This window comes from Lonchura striata, chromosome 37, assembly GCF_046129695.1.
Source record: "Lonchura striata isolate bLonStr1 chromosome 37, bLonStr1.mat, whole genome shotgun sequence".
Classification (NCBI taxonomy): domain Eukaryota; kingdom Metazoa; phylum Chordata; class Aves; order Passeriformes; family Estrildidae; genus Lonchura; species Lonchura striata.
This window is the reverse complement of record NC_134639.1, coordinates 261013-274683: the sequence shown is the minus strand read 5'-3', so window position 1 is coordinate 274683 and position 13671 is coordinate 261013. Positions and strand designations below refer to the sequence as shown.

At 56.0% G+C, this 13671-nt stretch overlaps 1 protein-coding gene across 7 annotated transcripts in view; it reads right to left on the bottom strand.

Moving 5' to 3' along the window:
• Nucleotides 1–344: 344 nt before the first annotated feature.
• Nucleotides 345–13671, bottom strand: part of ATP1A3 (ATPase Na+/K+ transporting subunit alpha 3) — a 54718-nt gene continuing 41391 nt past the window's right edge. For 6 of the 7 annotated variants that reach the window (XM_077789802.1, XM_077789801.1, XM_077789804.1 and 3 more), the window contains 7 exons: nt 13124–13278; nt 11498–11621; nt 8055–8200; nt 6215–6345; nt 3666–3767; nt 1751–1842; nt 345–874 (listed from right to left, as the gene is read on the bottom strand). In XM_077789802.1, coding sequence (XP_077645928.1) covers nt 846–874; nt 1751–1842; nt 3666–3767; nt 6215–6345; nt 8055–8200; nt 11498–11621; nt 13124–13278 — 779 coding nt within the window. In that variant the 3' untranslated portion in view covers nt 345–845. Of the gene's footprint in view, nt 875–1750; nt 1843–3665; nt 3768–6214; nt 6346–8054; nt 8201–9343; nt 9370–11497; nt 11622–13123; nt 13279–13671 lie in introns of those variants that run through there. The other variant, XM_077789807.1, reaches the window with a different exon arrangement.

The window sequence follows — 13671 nt, the reverse complement described above, 5'->3', positions numbered from 1 at the left end:
CCCTTTTTGCCCCCAAATTCCCCCAAAAATTCCTCCTTTCCCCCCGACAATTCCGTTTCCCCCCCAAAAATTCCTCCTTTTTCCTGCCAAAATTCCACCCCAAATTCCCTCTTTTTCTCCCCAAAAATTCCTTCTTTTCCCCCCCAAATTCCCCTGACAAATTCCTCCTTTCCCCCCCACAATTCCCTCTTTTTTCCCCCAAAAAAATTCCTCCTTTTTCCTCAAAAAGTTCCTCCTTTTTCCTGCCAAAATTCCATCCCAAATTTCCTCTTTTTCCCCCCAAAAAAATTCCTTTTTCCCCCAAATTCTACCCCAAATTCCCCCTTTTTCCCCCCAAATTCCACTCGGGCTCCACTTTCTGCTTTATTTGGGAAAATTCCATTTTTTTCCCGCTTTTCGTGGGTTTTTGGCTTTTTTTGGGGGGGAAATTTCTTTCTTTATTTCTTTACTTCTTTATTTATTTCTTTATTTATTTCTTTATTTCTCATTTCTTTTTTATTTCTTCTTTTTCTTCATTTCCCCCCCTTTTTTTTCCCCGTTTTTGAATTTTTTTTTGTTTTTGTTTTTTCCACGCGACGATGGGAGGGGTGGGGAGGGGGAGACCCCCCCCAAAAATATCCCCAGTGCGACCCCTCCCCTCCCCTTTTTTGGGGCAAAAAAGGGGAATTTTTGGAGGAAAAAAGGGATTTTTTGGGGAGGAAAAAGGGGATTTTTTGGGGGAAAAAAGGGGGATTTTTTGGGGGGGGAAATGGGATTTTTTTGGGGAGGAAAAGGGATTTTTTGGGGGAGGTCTCGGTTGTTTTTTGGGGGGGGTCCCGTGGGTTTTTTGGGTTTTTTTGGGGGGGTCAGTAGTAGGTTTCCTTCTCCACCCAACCTGGAAAAAAGGTGGGAAAAAGGGGGAAAAGTGAGTGCAACCAAAATTACCGAAATTTCTCCCAAAATTCCCCCCAAAATTCCCCCCAAATCCCCTTGAAAATTTCTCAAAATATTCCCCAAAAATTCTGCCATGTTTCCCACAAAATTCCCCCCAAAATTCCCCTAAAATCCCCCCAAACCCCCTAAAATACCCAGAAAACCCCCCAAAATTCCCCCCAAATTCCCAAATCCCTCCAAAATCCCCAAATTTCCCCCAAAATCCCCCCCAAAACACCCAAATCTCCTCAGAATTCCCCCAAAAATCCCCCAAAATTTCCCCACAAATCCCCCTCCAAATCCCCCCAAAATCCCCTAAAAATCCCCCAAAATCCACCCCAAAAAATTCCCGAATTGCCCCAAATCCCAAAATTCCCAAAATCCCCTAAAAATCCCCCAAAATCCACCCCAAAAAATTCCCAAATTGCCCCAAATCCCCCAAAATTCCCAAAATCCCTTGAAAATTCCCCCAAATCCCCCAAAAATTCCAAAATTGCCCCAAATCCCCCAACCCCCCCCAAAATGCCCTGAGAATTCCCCTAAAATTCCCAAAATCCCCCCAGAATTCCTCCCAAATCCCCCTCAAACCCCCCAAAATCCCCTGAAAATTGCCCAAAATCCCCCCAAAATTTCTCAAATTCCCCCAAAATTCCCCAAAATCCCCCCAAAATTCCCCAAAATCCCCCCAGAATTCCTCCCAAATCCCCCGAAAATCCCCTCCAAATCCCACCAAAACCCCCCCAAAATCCCCTGAAAATTCCCCAAATCCCCCCAAAATGTCTCAAATTCCCCCAAAATGCCCAAAATTGCCCAAAATCGGCGGAATTGGCCCCGAGACCTCCGGGGTTGCGGCGCAGGATCAGCTTGCGGATCTCGTCGTAGACGAAGATGAGGAAGCTGTAGGGGAAGGCGCAGAACCACCAGCTGGGCCTGGGGAAATTGGGGAGGGGGCGTCAGGGGGGGTTAGAACCCCAAAAACGGCCAAAATCGGTGAAAAAACGGCGAAAAAATGGAGAAAATCGGTGAAAAAATGGAGAAAATCGGTGAAAAAATGGAGAAAATACACAAAAATATGGGCAAAACACACCAGAAAATGCTCAAAATCCCTAAATGGTGAAAATTCCCCCAAAATGCTGAAAATATCCCCAAAACACGGCGAAAATTGGTGAAAAAATGGTGAAAATTGGTGAAAAAACGATCAAAAAATGGTGAAAATCGGCGAAAAAACAGGAAAAATACGTGGAAAAATGGTGAAAAAACATTTAAAGATGGGCAAAATACACCAGAAAATGCTCAAAATCCCTAAATGGTGAAAATTCCCCCAAAATGCTGAAAATGCACCCAAAAAATGGTGAAAATGCACCCCAAAAATGGTGAAAATGCACCCAAAATGGTGAAAATGCACCAAAAATGGTGAAAATGCACCAAAAGATTGGCAAAATACCCCTGAAAGTTCTCAAAATAACGAAATGCTGAAAATCCTCCCAAAAGTGATGAAAATTCCCAAAACAATGGTGCAAATAAATGATAAAATGGGCAAAATACACCCAAAAATGGTGAAAATCCACCAAAAATGGGCAAAATCCATGAAAAAAATCCTCCAAATCCCCACGAGAATCACCCGAACCCTAAAAAATTCTCAAAACCCTAAAAAATCACTCGAAACCCCCCAAAAATTGCTGAAAATTCCCCAAAATTGCTCAAAGTCCCCAAAAAATCACTCAAAAATCGCTCCAAAATCCCTCAACCCCCAAAAATTCCTCAAACCCCCCAAAATCCCTCAAAAATCCCCCAAAAATTGCCTGAACCGCCCCAAAATCTCCGGTCCCGCCCCTTCAGGGGGTCCCAGAGCCCCCTCCCCAAATTGGGCTCAGTTTGGGGGGTCCCAGAGCCCCCTCCCCAATTTTGGGGGTCCCAGCCCCCTCCCAATTTTGGGGGTCCCAGCCCTGTCGCGGTTATTTTGGGGGTCCCAGCCCCGTCCCAGGTTTGGGGTCCCAGAGCCCCCTCCCCAATTTTGGGGGTCCCAGCCCCATCCCGGTTATTTTGGGGGGGGTCCCAGCCCCGTCCCCAATTTTGGGGGTCCCAGCCCCGTCCCAGGTTTGGGGTCCCAGAGCCCCCTCCCCAATTTTGGGGGTCCCAGCCCCGTCCCGGTTATTTTGGGGGGGTCCCAGCCCCCTCCCGGATTTTGGGGGTCCCAGCCCCCTCCCCAAATTGGGCTCACTTTGGGGGGTCCCAGAGCCCCCTCCCCAATTTTGGGGGTCCCAGCCCCCTCCCCAATCTTGGCTCACTTCAGGGGGTCCCAGCCCTGTCGCGGTTATTTTGGGGGTCCCAGCCCCATCCCGGTTATTTTGGGGTGGGTCCCAGCCCCCTCCCAATTCTGGGGGTCCCAGCCCCCTCCCCAAATTGGGCTCACTTCAGGGGGTCCCAGCCCCCTCCCAATTTTGGGGGTCCCAGCCCCCTCCCCAAATTGGGCTCACTTCAGGGGGTCCCAGCCCCCTCCCAATTTTGGGGGTCCCAGCCCCGTCCCAGGTTTGGGGTCCCAGAGCCCCCTCCCCAATTCTGGGGGTCCCAGAGCCCCCTCCCCAAATTGGGCTCAGGTCTGGGGGTCCCAGCCCTGTCCCGGTTATTTTGGGGGGGGTCCCAGCCCCCTCCCCAATTTTGGGTGTCCCAGCCCCGTCCCGGTTATTTTGGGGGGGGTCCCAGCCCCCTCCCCAATTCTGGGGGTCCCAGCCCCCTCCCCAAATCGGGCTCACTTCAGGGGGTACATGCGCAGCGCCACGTCCATGCCGGGGCAGTAGGACAGGAACGCCGCCAGCGCCGTCTCCTCGAAGAGCCCGAAAATCAGGATTTTATTCCTGCCAAAAAACGGGGGAAAACCCCCCAAAATCCCGTCAGCGGGGACCCCTCCCCACAAAGAAATAAATCAAATTTAAATTAAATCAAAATCCCACCCCCGCGCCCCCAAAGCTGAGCGGATCCACCCCAAAATCCCGGATTTCCCCGCGGGGGATGATTGGGGGTGTTGGACACAGGGTGCCCCCAAAAATCGCTTTGGGGGTCACCCAAAATTCCCCCAAGAATCCCTGGAAAATCGCTCCAAAATCGCTTCAAATTCCCCCAAAATACCTCCTAAATCTCCTCAAAATTCCCCCTAAATTCCCCCAAGAATCCCTAGAAAATCGCTCCAAAATCGCTTCAAATTCCCCCAAAACACTTCCTAAATCCCCTCAAAATTCCCCATAAATTCCCCCAAGAATCCCTGGAAAATCGCTCCAAAATCGCTTCAAATTCCCCCAAAATACCTCCTAAATCTCCTCAAAATTCCCCCTAAATTCCTCCCAAATTCCCCCCAAAAATCCCCCCAAATTCCTCCTAAATTCCCTCAAAAATCCCTGGAAAATCGCTCCAAAATCGCTTCAAATTCCCCCAAAATACTTCCTAAATCCCCTCAAAATTCCCCCTAAATTCCTCCTAAATTCCCCCCAAAAATCCCCCCAAAACTGGGGCTCCTCTCCAGGAATTCAGGGACCACCCCCAGAATTTCGGGGACCCCCGCCCAAATCCAAATCCAGCCCCGTCGATGCCGCATCCCCCTCCCCTTTTTTGAGGATGTTCCCAGCGATTCAGCGATTCTCCCAGGAATTCGGGGACCCCCTCGGGAATTCGGGGACCCGCCCGGGATTTCGGGGATCCCCCGGGAATTCGGAGACCCCCCCAGAATTTCGGGGACCCCCCCCAAATCCAGCCCCTCCAGCCCTATTGATACCGCATCCCCCTCCCCGTAGTTTTGGGGACGCTCCCAGCGATTCAGCGATTCTCCCAGGATTTAGGGGACCCCCTCGGGAATTCGGGGACCCCCCCGGGATTTCGGGGACCCCCCCGGGAATTCGGGGACCCTCCAAGGATTTCGGGGACTCTCCAAGGATTTCGGGGACCCCCCCCCCCAAATCCAGCCCCTCCAGCCCTATCGATGCCGCATCCCCCTCCCCGTAGTTTTGGGGACGCTCCCAGCGATTCAGCGATTCTCCCAGGAATTCGGGGACCCCCCCGGGAATTCGGGGACCCGCCCGGGAATTCGGGGATCCCCTCAGTAATTCGGAGACCCCCCCAGAATTTCGGGGACCCCCCCCAAATCCAGCCCCTCCAGCCCTATCGATGCCGCATCCCCCTCCCCGTAGTTTTGGGGACGCTCCCAGCGATTCAGCGATTCTCCCAGGAATTCGGGGACCCCCCCGGGAATTCGGGGACCCCCCCGGGATTTCGGGGACCCGCCCGGGAATTCGGGGATCCCCTCAGTAATTCGGAGACCCCCCCAGAATTTCGGGGACCCCCCCCAAATCCAGCCCCTCCAGCCCTATTGATGCCGCATCCCCCTCCCCGTAGTTTTGGGGACGCTCCCAGCGATTCAGCGATTCTCCCAGGATTTAGGGGACCCCCCCGGGAATTCGGGGACCCCCTATGGAATTCGGGGACCCCCCCGGGAATTCGGGGATCCCCTCGGTAATTCGGGGACCCCCCGGGATTTCGGGGACCCCCTCGGGATTTCGGGGACCCCCCCCAAATCCAGCCCCTCCAGCCCTATTGATACCGCATCCCCCTCCCCATAGTTTTGGGGACGCTCCCAGCGATTCAGCGATTCTCCCAGGAATTCGGGGACCCCCTCTGGAATTCGGGGACCCCCCCGGGAATTCGGGGACCCCCTCGGGAATTCGGGGACCCCCTCGGGATTTCGGGGACCCCCCCCCCAAATCCAGCCCCTCCAGCCCTATCGATGCCGCATCCCCCTCCCCGTAGTTTTGGGGACGCTCCCAGCGATTCAGCGATTCTCCCAGGAATTCGGGGACCCCCTCGGGAATTCGGGGACCCCCCCGGGATTTCGGGGACCCCCCCGGGAATTAGGGGACCCCCCCGGGAATTCGGGGACCCCCCCGGAATTTCGGGGACCCCCCCCAAATCCAGCCCCTCCAGCCCTATTGATGCCGCATCCCCCTCCCCATAGTTTTGGGGACGCTCCCAGCGATTCAGCGATTCTCCCAGGAATTCGGGGACCCCCTCGGGAATTCGGGGACCCCCCCGGGAATTCGAGGAACCCCCCGGGATTTCGGAGACCCCCCCCAGAATTTCGGGGACCCCCCCCAAATCCAGCCCCTCCAGCCCTATTGATGCCGCATCCCCCTCCCCGTAGTTTTGGGGACGCTCCCAGCGATTCAGCGATTCTCCCAGGAATTCGGGGATCCCCCGGGAATTCGGGGACCCCCCCGGGATTTCGGGGACCCGCCCGGGATTTCGGGGCGCCCCTCACTTCATGCCCTGCTGGAAGACGGAGTTGCGGCGCGTCTTGCAGATGATGAGGTCGGCCCACTGCACCACCACGATGCTGACGAAGAACGCCGTGTGGCACGTGAACTCCACCACCTTGCGCTGCTCGTAGGTCTGGGGGGGCCGGGGGGCGTCAGGGACCCCTCCCCAAATTCCGCCGCCGACCCCCGGATCGCCCCCGGCCCCCCCGATGTGAGCCTCCCGCGGGTGGGGGGGGAAAGGGGGGAAAATCCCCCCAAAAATGGGATTTGGGGTGCACAGACCCCCCCCAATCCCGGGATTTGGGGTGCAAAGACCCTCCCCAATCCCGGGATTTGGGGTGCAAAGACACCCCCGTCCCGGGATTTGGGGTGCAAAGACCCCCCCGTCCCAGGATTTGGGGTGCACAGACCCCCCCCCATACTGGGATTTGGGGTGCAAAGACCCCGCCCAATCCCGGGATTTGGGGTGCACAGACCCCCCCCCAATCCCGGGATTTGGGGTGCGCAGCCCCACCCAATCCTGGGATTTGGGGTGCAAAGACCCCCCCGTCCCGGGATTTGGGGTGCGCAGCCCCCAGCCCGTGCCAGGATTTGGGGTGCGCAGACCCCCCCCAATCCCGAGATTTGGGGTGCACAGACCCCCATTTTTCAGGATTCTGATTTTTTGGGATTCCCATTTTCTGGAACCCCCATTTTCAGGGACCCCCATTTTTAGAGATTCCCATTCCTCAGGATCCCCATTTTTTGGGATCCCCATTTCTCAGGATTCCCATTTTTTGGACATCCCCGTATTTTGGGACCCCATTTTCAGAGACCCCCATTTTCAGGATTCCCATTTTCAGAGATTTCCATTTTCAGGGATCCCCATTTTTTGGGATCCCCATTTCTCAGGATTCCCATTTTTCAGTCATCCCCGTTTTTTGGGATCCCCATTTTCAGAGACCCCCATTTTCAGGATTCCCATTTTAGGGAATCCCCATTTTCAGAGATTTCCATTTTTTTGGAACCCTATTTTTTGAGATCCCATTTTTTGGGATCCCCATTTTTTGGGATCCCCATTTTTTGGGATTCCTTATTCAGAGACCCCCATTTTCAGGATCCCCATTTCTCAGGATTCCCATTTTTTGGGATCCCCATTTTCAGAGATTTCCATTTCTCAGGATTCCCATTTTTGGACATCCCCGTTTTTTTGGGACCCCATTTTCAGAGACCCTCATTTTCAGGATTCTGATTTTTTGGGAATCCCCATTTTACGGGGATCCCCATTTTTCGGGATCCCCATTTTTTGGGATCCCCATTTTTCGGGGATCCCCATTTTTCGGGATCCCCATTTTTTGGGGATCCCCATTTTCAGGATCCCCATTTTTTGGGATCCCCATTTTTCGGGATCCCCATTTTTCGGGATCCCCATTTTTTGGGATCCCCATTTCTCAGGATCCCCATTTTTTGGGGATCCCCATTTCTCAGGATCCCCATTTTCAGGATCCCCATTTTTTGGGATCCCCATTTTCAGGATCCCCATTTTTCGGGATCCCCATTTTCAGGATCCCCATTTTTCGGGGATCCCCATTTTTCGGCATCCCCATTTTTTGGGGATCCCCATTTTTTGGGATCCCCATTTCTCAGGATCCCCATTTTTCGGGAATCCCCTTTTTTTGGGATCCCCATTTTTTGGGATCCCCATTTTTTGGGATCCCCATTTTTCAGGAATCCCCATTTCTCAGGATCCCCATTTTCAGGATCCCCATTTTTTGGGATCCCCATTTCTCAGGATCCCCATTTTTCGGGAATCCCCATTTTTCGGGATCCCCATTTTTCGGGATCCCCATTTTTGGGACTCACCCACTGCTGCCCGTAGGAGTCCTCCAGGTCGTTGATGGTGCGGTCGTCCCAGCGCAGCCGGATGCCCACCAGGCACGAGGGCAGGAAGCCGTTCTCCGCCAGGATCACGAAGTAGGCGAAGAACCCGCCCAGCGCCTGGATCATCCCTGCGGCCACAGCGGCTTCAGGGCGCTGGCACCCGGCGGGAGCCACCGGCACCCAGCGGGAGCCACCGGGAGCCGGCGGGAGTCATCGGGAGCCAGCGGCACCCAACGGGAGTCACCAGCACCCAATGGGAGTCACCAGGAGTCACTGGGACCCGGCGGGAGCCACCGGCACCCAATGGGAGTCACCGGGAGTCACCAGGACCCAGCAGGAGCCACCGGCACCCAGCGGGAGCCACCGGCACCCAACGGGAGTCACTGGGACCCAATGGGAGTCACCGGGACCCAACGGGAGTCACCGGGACCCAATGGGAGTCACCGGGAGTCACCAGGACCCAGCGGGAGCCACCGGCACCCAACGGGAGTCACCGGGACCCAATGGGAGTCACCGGGACCCAATGGGAGTCACCGGGACCCAATGGGAGCCACCGGCACCCAATGGGAGCCACCGGCACCCAACGGGAGTCACCGGCACCCAATGGGAGTCACCGGGACCCAATGGGAGTCACTGGGAGCCAATGGGAGTCACTGGGACCCAATGGGAGTCACTGGGAGCCAATGGGAGTCACCGGGACCCAATGGGAGTCACTGGGACCCAATGGGAGCCACCGGGACCCAACAGGAGCCACCGGCACCCAATGGGAGCCACCGGCACCCAATGGGAGTCACCGGCACCCAACGGGAGCCACCGGCATCCAACGGGAGTCACTGGGACCCAATGGGAGCCACCGGCACCCAATGGGAGTCACCAGGAGTCACTGGCACCCGGCGGGAGCCACCGGCACCCAATGGGAGTCACCGGGAGTCACCAGGACCCAGCAGGAGCCACCAGCACCCAATGGGAGTCACCAGGAGTCACTGGGACGCAATGGGAGTCACCGGGAGCCACCGGCACCCAACGGGAGCCACCAGGAGTCACCAGGACCCAGTGGGAGTCACCGGGACTTGGCAGGATTCACCGGCACCCAACGGGAGTCACTGGCACGCAACGGGAGTCACCGGCACCCAGCGGGAGTCACCAGGACCCGGTGGGACACAAGGGGACCACTCGTTGACCCAGAATGACCCAGAATGACGCAAACTGACCCCAAAATGACCCAGAATGACCAGTGAGTGACCCCTGAGTGACCCCGAGTGACCACTGACCGATCTGGCCGTAGGCCATGCTGATGAGTGACCCCGAATGACCCCAAATGACCAGTGAGTGCCCACTGACCGATCTGGCCGTAGGCCATGCTGATGAGTGACCCTGAATGACCCCGAGTGACCCCGAGTGCCCACTGACCGATCTGGCCGTAGGCCATGCTGATGAGTGACCCCGAATGACCCCTGAGTGACCCCAAATGACCAGTGAGTGACCCCTGAGTGACCCCGAGTGCCCACTGACCGATCTGGCCGTAGGCCATGCTGATGAGTGACCCTGAATGACCCCAAATGACCAGTGAATGACCCCAAATGACCAGTGAGTGACCAGTGAGTGACCCCTGAGTGACCCCGAGTGCCCACTGACCGATCTGGCCGTAGGCCATGCTGATGAGTGACCCTGAATGACCCCAAATGACCCCGAGTGACCAGTGAGTGCCCACTGACCGATCTGGCCGTAGGCCATGCTGATGAGTGACCCCGAATGACCCCGAGTGACCAGTGAGTGACCACTGACCGATCTGGCCGTAGGCCATGCTGATGAGTGACCCCAAATGACCCCAAATGACCAGTGAGTGACCCCTGAGTGACCAGTGAGTGCCCACTGACCGATCTGGCCGTAGGCCATGCTGATGAGTGACCCCGAATGACCCCAAATGACCAGTGAGTGACCCCTGAGTGACCAGTGAGTGACCCTGAGTGACCCCGAGTGCCCACTGACCGATCTGGCCGTAGGCCATGCTGATGAGTGACCCCGAATGACCCCAAATGACCAGTGAGTGACCCCGAGTGACCCCGAGTGCCCACTGACCGATCTGGCCGTAGGCCATGCTGATGAGTGACCCTGAATGACCCCAAATGACCAGTGAGTGACCGGTGAGTGCCCACTGACCGATCTGGCCGTAGGCCATGCTGATGAGTGACCCCGAATGACCCCGAGTGACCGCTGAGTGGCCACTGACCGATCTGGCCGTAGGCCATGCTGATGAGTGACCCCGAATGACCCCGAGTGACCAGTGAGTGCCCACTGACCGATCTGGCCGTAGGCCATGCTGATGAGTGACCCCAAATGACCCCAAATGACCAGTGAGTGACCCCGAGTGACCAGTGAGTGGCCACTGACCGATCTGGCCGTAGGCCATGCTGATGAGTGACCCTGAATGACCCCAAATGACCAGTGAGTGACCCCTGAGTGACCAGTGAGTGCCCACTGACCGATCTGGCCGTAGGCCATGCTGATGAGTGACCCTGAATGACCCCAAATGACCAGTGAATGACCCCAAATGACCAGTGAGTGACCCCGAGTGACCAGTGAGTGCCCACTGACCGATCTGGCCGTAGGCCATGCTGAGTGACCCCGAATGACCCCGAGTGACCAGTGAGTGCCCACTGACCGATCTGGCCGTAGGCCATGCTGATGAGTGACCCTGAATGACCCCAAATGACCAGTGAGTGACCCCTGAGTGACCAGTGAGTGCCCACTGACCGATCTGGCCGTAGGCCATGCTGATGAGTGACCCTGAATGACCCCAAATGACCCCAAATGACCAGTGAGTGACCCCGAATGACCAGTGAGTGCCCACTGACCGATCTGGCCGTAGGCCATGCTGAGTGACCCCGAATGACCCCGAGTGACCAGTGAGTGCCCACTGACCGATCTGGCCGTAGGCCATGCTGATGAGTGACCCCGAATGCCCCCTGAGTGACCCCAAATGACCAGTGAGTGACCCCTGAGTGACCCCCGAGTGACCGGTGAGTGCCCACTGACCGATCTGGCCGTAGGCCATGCTGAGTGACCCCGAATGACCCCGAGTGACCAGTGAGTGCCCACTGACCGATCTGGCCGTAGGCCATGCTGAGTGACCCTGAATGACCCCAAATGACCAGTGAATGACCCCGAGTGACCGCTGAGTGCCCACTGACCGATCTGGCCGTAGGCCATGCTGATGAGTGACCATGAATGACCCCAAATGACCAGTGAGTGACCCCCGAGTGACCCCGAGTGGCCACTGACCGATCTGGCCGTAGGCCATGCTGATGAGTGACCCCAAATGACCCTGAGTGACCCCAAATGACCAGTGAGTGACCCTGAGTGACCCCTGAGTGACCCCAAATGACCAGTGAGTGACCCCTGAGTGACCCCGAGTGCCCACTGACCGATCTGGCCATAGGCCATGCTGATGAGCCGCTCGTTGACCAGCTTGTCGCTGCGCGGGTTCCTCGGCTGCCGTTTCATGATGTCGCTCTCGGCCGCCTCGTAGGCCAGGGAGATGGCGGGGACCTGGGGCGCCCCGAAAACGGAGGGTCACCCCAAAAACGGGACCCACCCCAAAAATGGAGGGTCACCCCAAAAACGGGACCCACCCCAAAAATGGGAGAGTCATCCCAAAAACGGGACCCACCCCAAAAACGGAGGGTCACCCTAAAAACGGGACCCACCTCAAAAATGGGAGAGTCATCCCAAAAACGGGAACCACCCCAAAAACGGAGGGTCACCCCAAAAACGGAGGGTTACCCCAAAAGTGGGAGGGTCACCCCAAAAACGGGAGGGTCACCCCAAAAGTGGGACCCACCCCAAAAACGGGACCCACCCCAAAAACGGGAACCACCCCAAAAACGGAGGGTCACCCCAAAAACGGGACTCACCCCAAAAACGAGACCCACCCCAAAAACGGGAACCACCCCAAAAACGGGACTCACCCTAAAAGTGGGACTCACCCCAAAAACAGGACCCACCCCAAAAACGGGAGGGTCACCCCAAAAATGGGACTCACCCCAAAAACGGGAGGGTGACCCTAAAAATGTGGGGGGCACTGCAAAAGTCTGGGGATCCCTGAGGGGGTTTTGGGGTGGGTTTGGGGTTTCTGGGGAGGATTTTGGTGTTTTGGGGTGGGTTTGGGGTCCCTGAGGGGGTTTTGGGGTCTCTGGGGTTGATTTGGGGTTTTTGGGGTGGATTTTGGGGTTTTTGGGGTGGATTTGGGTTTGGGATGGGTTTGGAGTTCTGGGCTGGATTTTGGGGTGGATTTTGGGGTTTTTGGGTGGATTTGGGTTTGGGATGGGTTTGGAGTTCTGGGCTGGATTTTGGGGTGGATTTTGTGGTTTTTGGGTGGATTTGGGGTGGATTTTGGGGTGGATTTGGGTTTGGGATGGGTTTGGAGTTCTGGGCTGGATTTTGGGGTGGATTTTGTGGTTTTTGGGTGGATTTGGGGTGGGTTTTGGGGTGGATTTGGGTTTGGGATGGGTTTGGAGTTCTGGGCTGGATTTGGGCTGGATTTTGGGGTGGATTTTGGGGTTTTTGGGTGGATTTGGGGTGGATTTTGGGGTGGATTTGGGTTTGGGATGGGTTTGGAGTTCTGGGCTGGATTTTGGGGTGGATTTTGGGGTGGATTTTGGGGTTTTTGGGTGGATTTGGGGTGGGTTTTGGGGTGGATTTGGGTTTGGGATGGGTTTGGAGTTCTGGGCTGGATTTGGGCTGGATTTTGGGGTTTTTGGGTGGATTTGGGGTGGATTTTGGGGTGGATTTGGGTTTGGGATGGGTTTGGAGTTCTGGGCTGGATTTTGGGGTGGATTTTGGGGGTTTTGGGTGGATTTGGGGTGGATTTTGGGGTGGATTTGGGTTTGGGATGGGTTTGGAGTTCTGGGCTGGATTTGGGCTGGATTTTGGGGTTTTGGGTGGATTTGGGGTGGGTTTTGGGGTGGATTTGGGTTTGGGATGGGTTTGGAGTTCTGGGCTGGATTTGGGCTGGATTTTGGGGTGGATTTTGGGGTTTTTGGGCCCCTCACCATGTCGGTGCCCAGGTCGATGCAGAGGATGGTGATGGTGCCCAGCGGCAGCGGGATGTTGGCCATGATGAAGAGCAGGAACGGGGTGATCTCGGGGATGTTGCTGGTCAGCGTGTAGGCGATCGACTTCTTCAGGTTGTCGAAGATCAGCCGCCCTGGGGGGACGCCCAAATGTCCCCAGAGTGTCCCCAAAGTGTCCCCAGCCCCCCCAGCGTCCCAAAATTGTCCTCAGTGTCCCCAATCCCCCCCAAAGTGTCCCCAGTGTCCTCAATGTCCCCAAAATCCCCCCAAAGTGTCCCCGATGTCCCCAATGTCTCCAATCTCCCAGTCCCCCCAATGTCCCCAAAACGTCCAAATGTCCCCAATCCCCCAATGTCCCCAAAATGTCCCCAAGTCCCCTCAAATTGTCCCCAATGCCCCCAAACCTCCCAAATTTCCCCAATCCCCCAATTCCCCCAATCCCCACAAAGTGTTCTAAATCCCCCAATGCCCCCAATGTCCCCAAATTGTCCCAAATCTCCCCAATGCCCTCAAATACCCCCAAATTT